Source organism: Aquarana catesbeiana, linkage group LG05 (genome assembly GCF_042186555.1).
Source record: "Aquarana catesbeiana isolate 2022-GZ linkage group LG05, ASM4218655v1, whole genome shotgun sequence".
Lineage (NCBI taxonomy): Eukaryota > Metazoa > Chordata > Amphibia > Anura > Ranidae > Aquarana > Aquarana catesbeiana.
The window spans coordinates 58,148,706-58,154,744 of record NC_133328.1 but is presented as its reverse complement, the minus strand read 5'-3'; the positions used below and the strand labels follow the sequence as shown (position 1 = coordinate 58,154,744).

At 45.3% G+C, this 6,039-nt stretch overlaps 1 protein-coding gene across 1 annotated transcript; it reads right to left on the bottom strand.

Moving 5' to 3' along the window:
- Positions 1-2,002: 2,002 nt before the first annotated feature.
- Positions 2,003-4,104, bottom strand: OTUD1 (OTU deubiquitinase 1). The gene has a single exon (XM_073629771.1). The coding sequence runs from the start codon at positions 4,038-4,040 to the stop codon at positions 2,841-2,843; it is 1,200 nt and encodes a 399-aa protein (XP_073485872.1). The 5' UTR covers positions 4,041-4,104; the 3' UTR covers positions 2,003-2,840.
- Positions 4,105-6,039: the final 1,935 nt, after the last annotated feature.

Here is a 6,039-nt window from a genome sequence, read left to right as displayed (position 1 = left end):
AGAGAATGCATACAAGGTCCTTTTCTTCTGGTATATGACACCTGATGTCCTCCACACCATTTTCCCATCTAGCTCGGATAGATGCTGGCGGTGTATGAAGGACAGGGGGACCTTATTTCACATTTACTGGACATGTCCCAAAATAACTCCCTTTTGGACGGAAACACAATTATTGCTGAATCGCCTACTGGGCGTCCAGGTCCCCAAAGTCCCGAAACTGTTTCTCCTCGGTGTGTCTGGGCTACGTATATCTCGACACTCTAGGAAACTATTAGGCCATGTTCTCACAGCAGCGAGATGCCTGGTGGCCCTCTACTGGAAGAAACAGATTCCACCCTCCCGAGCAGACCTCTATACCAGAATAAAAGACATAGAGCTAATGGAGAAAATGACAGCCAGGATACAAAACAGAATGGAGGCCCATGACATGGTCTGGGAGGAATGGCATAAACGAGAGGACCCGCCCTAGGTCTGCGGCTAGACCCCCCCCCCCCCCACCTCCCCTTCCCCCTTCCATCCCTCTTTTCTCTTTTCCTACTTTATTTTCCTTCTCTCTGTAAAATGATAATACATTCTCAGTTTAATAATGTTATTTGTTGGTTGAAAACTTCAGATGGTATGGAAGATATTATACCACTAATGTACCTGGATGATTATCATCGGAAGCTCAATGTCTATAGCATTGACTGTTTATCTATTGCACTTAATTATAAGCAACACTATTGCTCAATGTATATGTATGCCTATACGTTTAATAAAAACTGTTATTTGAAAAAAAAAGAAACTTAGCCCTGGTTCACATTGATGCGATTTGGCATGCGATTTGACGCATGCCAAATCAGCAGCTATTACCCGCAATGGAACCGTCAGAATCGGTGCGACGTCGACTTTGCGGCGCCATACTGATTCCCAAAAGTCGTTTCTCTACTACTTTTGGCGATTTCAGATGCCATTTCAATAGGAAACCACACAGATGTCTCTGAAATTGTCGGACTGACATGCGGGAATGAAATTGTGCGAGTTCAGCTGAACTTGCACGATTTCAATCCCGCAGTAGTGCGAACCTGGGCTTAGCCCCCGTTCACCTCAGGGCGATGTGACATGTCAAATCGCAGCCTATTGCCGGCGATTTCAATAGATATCTGTGCATGAACCCGCACAGATGTCTTTCAAATCGCCCCCGAACTCGCAATGAAATGCGGGTTTGAAATCATGCGTTTTCAGCTAAACTCGCACAATTTCAATTCGCCTCCAACGTGAACGTAAGCTAAAACCTGGAAGCTGATTGGTTTCTATTCAGAGCTGCACCTGATTTTGCACTCTCCAGTTTTAGTAAATCAACCCCTTTAATTTTTTTTAGCGGGTGTTTCCTGAGACCTCAAAACTCTATCAAGGGTGACTCCTGGTTAGAAAGGCTGATCTAAATGGTTGTTTCAATTTCTGTACACTTAGTATTTTACCTTATAATTTTATTTCTCTAAATAATTGGAAATGTTAAGATGTTGCCATTTGTTACAAATAGAGAAATGGACAATCCCTTGCTTTCATCTCACAAACATTTGAAATTGCAGCTAGCCAGTCATTATGGATCTGCAAGTCCAGCAAGCTCAAATGCTGGTATTTGTAGTTCCATAAAATATGTAGCATTACATGTGGCAAGCACCAATACAAATATACATCAACAATAAATTATGTATTCTGATTGGTTGATATTGGTTACTGCACCCCAGATTTATGAATTAGTGCCCCAAACCCAATATGGCATTTTTTTTTCTATTTTTAATAAAAACATTTGTAACATTTCAGAAAAAAAATGGAATTTACCTTCTTAGTATTCTGCTGGTTTGAAATGCTACCTACAACAACCACGCTGTAAGAATTAGGGAGACACAGGGGTTAATACATGGCCCTGCTTAGATTATACACCAGGACCTTAAATCCTTAGGCCTCGACCAGATCAGGTACGAGACAAAGGAGTCAGAAAAAGCACATCGACAGTCGATTTGAAAAAGATAAGAAAACTTTATTCCTTGCGTACTAAACTGGGAATGTAACTATAAACATATATACAAATCCCCCATAATTACAAAACTGGAAAAATAGGAACTGCAATAATAAATATCGAGCTGCAACAGAAACAATCTCTTCGCCGTGCTGCCCCACCTCCATTGGTCACTGGCTCACCACCAAGTATGATACAGAAAGTCCACTTCTACACAGCAGGGCGACGTGGTAAATAAACCGTAGCAAAAATACTTACTTTATAAACCAGTTTATGATGTACAGGAGTCATAAACCTGACAAAGAGTATAAATAGCACACAAATCCATTAATTATCCAAGGGCAAAGGGGTAGCCTGAGCTTGCAGGGCAGCTACACAAATCCAGTAACAGTTAAGGCATCAAGTCTGCGGTCAGTGTGAAGGTTTAAAGTGCTGAAAGCGTAGACTGGCGTGGCCTCACTCCTTCTCCCTGGGTGGTTGGGCCTAAAGCTGGCCACAGACAAAAATATTCTGGGTGTCAGTCAATGGTCTAATTGTTGAACTGCCTTTGTCATGTCCAACACCAACCTGTATTTTTTTATTTTTTCACCAGATACCATACGTGCCGGACATGGCCTTGGAACCCAGCCATCATGGAATGGCTTGCACAAAAAGTCCCAAAAGTTTCAAACTGTCCATCAACTTTCTGATATTTTTTTTCCTCCACAGTTCACCTACTACGATCATCCTCATCACATACACTAACGTACGAAGGTGCTGGAAACTTTTGTACCTGGTGAAAATTTGGTCTATGGCCACTTAAGGGTTAGGGATAGGAGTCCACATATGGGGTCCCATCTCAGGAACAGGCGTTCTGCTCAATGTACATTTTGGAGAGGGAAATTGCCATGGATTTGGCCAATTCTTGGTCTCGTTGTCGTTGGGCCTGGTTCTGCTTGCTCCAATTTTCATACTCTGGGTTGGGCAGGGGCTCCTCGAGTATGGCATCGTAGTGGCCATTGCTGAGCCAGCTGAGCCAAATGCTGGGCTTACAAGGGTCTTCTTCCCCCAGGTAGTGGACCATGGTGGACACGGTGGGGCATTCTGGCCTTCCTCCAGTGGTCAAGTGGATGTCGACGTTGAGCATCTGACTCATGGCCAGCAGTTCTGGGTACCCGGCCCACGCCCCGTCCTGGGCGGCATTGATCAGAAACTCACCAATGTCGCCCTCGATGATAAGGTTGAAGGTGTCCAGGTGGTCGGCTATGTGGTGCACGGTGCGCTCCCGTAGGTCAGAGTGCAGGCTCTGGTCACCGTACACGGCCTTGCTGATGGCTCGGTATAGACAATTCCCATCTGGGATTATATGGAAGCGGTATCGGTACTTCTCTCGCAGGTACTTGTCCTGCTTTTCCAGCTCGGCCAGGTGCAGTGCCAAGCGCTCCTGCTGGGACTCAGTCCTGGCACTGGGCAGTTGGATGGTAGCACTGGGGTTCCATGAGCTAGAGTTGGCACTGTTGTTCTCCTCTGGGTGCCAGTGTCTGGGGTTTGGACTGTTCTCCTCTTGGTGCCAGTGTCTGGGGTTGGCACTGTTCTCCTCTGGGTGCCAGTATCTGGGGTTGGCACTGTTCTCCTCTGGGTGCCAGTATCTGGGGTTGGCGCTGTTGTTCTCCTCTGGGGGCCAGTATCTGGAATTGGCACTGCTGCTGCTGTCCTCCTCGTTGTCCCACTGTCCGGGACTGGCACTGCTCTCCTCCTTATGGTGCCAGTATCCGGGACTGGCACCGCTGCTCTTCTCCTCGGGAGAGGCTGGCCGCTCGGGCCTGATGGCTTCCTGCTGGACCATGTCGCTGAGCCAGCCCCGGAGATCGGACGAGGAGGGCGGCTGCTCCTGGCTGTTCTGGAGCTGGGCGGTCGATAGCTGCATTCTGAGCTCCGAGAACCGCCTCCGGCCTGGCTGCATAAGGCGGATCGGCACGATCCTCTCCGGGCTGCACATGGGTCTATGGTGGGTGTGAGCGCTGGAGGGAGCCGGGGGGAGGAGGGAGAAGGCGGGCATGACGGGCGGCGGAGGAGGAGGAGGAGGAGGAGGAGGAAGTCTCTGCTACAGAGAGAGGAGGAGACCTGATGACACTCCGCCACGATGGGGCTCCCTTTATACCCGGCCGGGGGGTAAAAATAACCTCCCGCCGCATCATCACACCGATCACATGTCAGCGATGAGATAAGGAGGACCACAACATCACTATCACCCCGATCACAGGTCATCTATAAAGGGGCCTCTGATCTATAACCATCTATTATCATCTATCATTATCATCCCGATCACATGTCATCTATAAGGGGCCTCTGATCTATAACCATCTATTATCATCATCCTGATCAGATGTCATCTATAAGGGGCCTCTGATCTATAACCTTCTAATATCATCATCCTGATCAGATGTCATCTATAAGGGGCCTCTGATCTATAACCATCTATTATCATCATCCTGATCAGATGTCATCTATAAGGGGCCTCTGATCTATAACCTTCTATTATCATCATCCTGATCAGATGTCATCTATAAGGGGCCTCTGATCTATAACCATTATCATCTATCATTATCACCCCGATCACATGACATCTATAAGGGGCCTCTGATCTATAACCATCTATCATCATCTATCATTATCATCCCGATCAGATGTCATCTATAAGGGGCCTCTGATCTATAACCATCTATCATCATCTATCATTATCATCCCGATCAGATGTCATCTATAAGGGGTCTCTGATCTATAACCATCTATTATCATCATCCTGATCAGATGACATATATACGGGTCCTCTGATTTATAACCATGTATCATTCTTATCAGATGTCATTTATGGGGACCCCTGCTCTATAACCATGTACCATCATCCTGATCAAATGAGTGGATCTCTTTTCAGAGGGCATTTTGACAAGTGGAGAGAAATGTAATATCTCTTCATCACTGTCTTTTTTAACCCCTAAAAGCCTGCATGGCATGCGGTTGCAGGGCGGTTGTGATGTGACCTGATTCACTTGAATGGGTCATATTTGATGCCAAACACAATGGGGGGCTCTTTATTAGATTGATTTTTATAATGATACGTGACAGCCTCTGTTATGTCTGATAGTGTGTTCTAAGGTAAACATTTGTCTACATTGTATATCATTACAAGGAGGGTTTAAATACGAGGAGGGGGGACATCGGAGGAGGGTGAGGGGTGAGGAATGCTAGTCATAGGCGTGTGCCCAAAAACTCAAACACACATGCCTGTGTTTCATGTGTATATATATTATATATATATATATATATATACCGATGGTGTCAGTAGAGCAGTGGATGGTGTCATAATGGCAGATATTGGTGTCAGCAGGGCGGTGGACGTTGTCAGTAGTTTTTGTTTTTATTTTTTTTTATTAACTTTTACAATTTTCTTTTTAATAATATTATTATTTTAGGAGCAAAAAGAAAAGATCATTCTTTTTTTTTTTATTTGGTGAAATATTAGGGGGTCTAAACAGCGGTGGCCTGTCCATGCGGGGCGCACAGGTGCCTTCCCCCCTAATCCATGCGCCCGACCCCTAATTTACAGGCAGGGCACCGGACACATGGATTCCAATGGGTTTTTTTTTTTGAAGCATGTGATTAGAACCTGAGGCTCTAATTGGCTTCAAAAAAGGGTCGAGATGAGAATAATGGCCCGTACACACGATCCAAATATCGTAAGAAAACTGTTGTCCGAGGAAGAATCGTCCGATTTTCTGATCGTGTGTACACTACTTTCGGGAGCCGATGACAGTTCATCCGATATTATTCGATCGGAGAAGCACGAAAATTTTCCTCGTACGATTCCAGATCGTACGATTTTCGTTAGTCAGTATAGTTGTCGTCTGCAAAATACAATACAAATACATTACAACACATGATATCACTTCCAATTTTTTTTTTTTTTCTGTCGTACGAGAATTTTCATGACTTTACCTATTCAATTTCTACTTGCGACTATTAAGCGAAAAAGGTCGTACGATATTCGGATCGTGTGT

Bases quoted from the DNA above. Each gene is read 5' to 3' on its own strand.
- OTUD1 (XM_073629771.1), bottom strand. From the start codon at position 4,040: ATGCCCGCCTTCTCCCTCCTCCCCCCGGCTCCCTCCAGCGCTCACACC.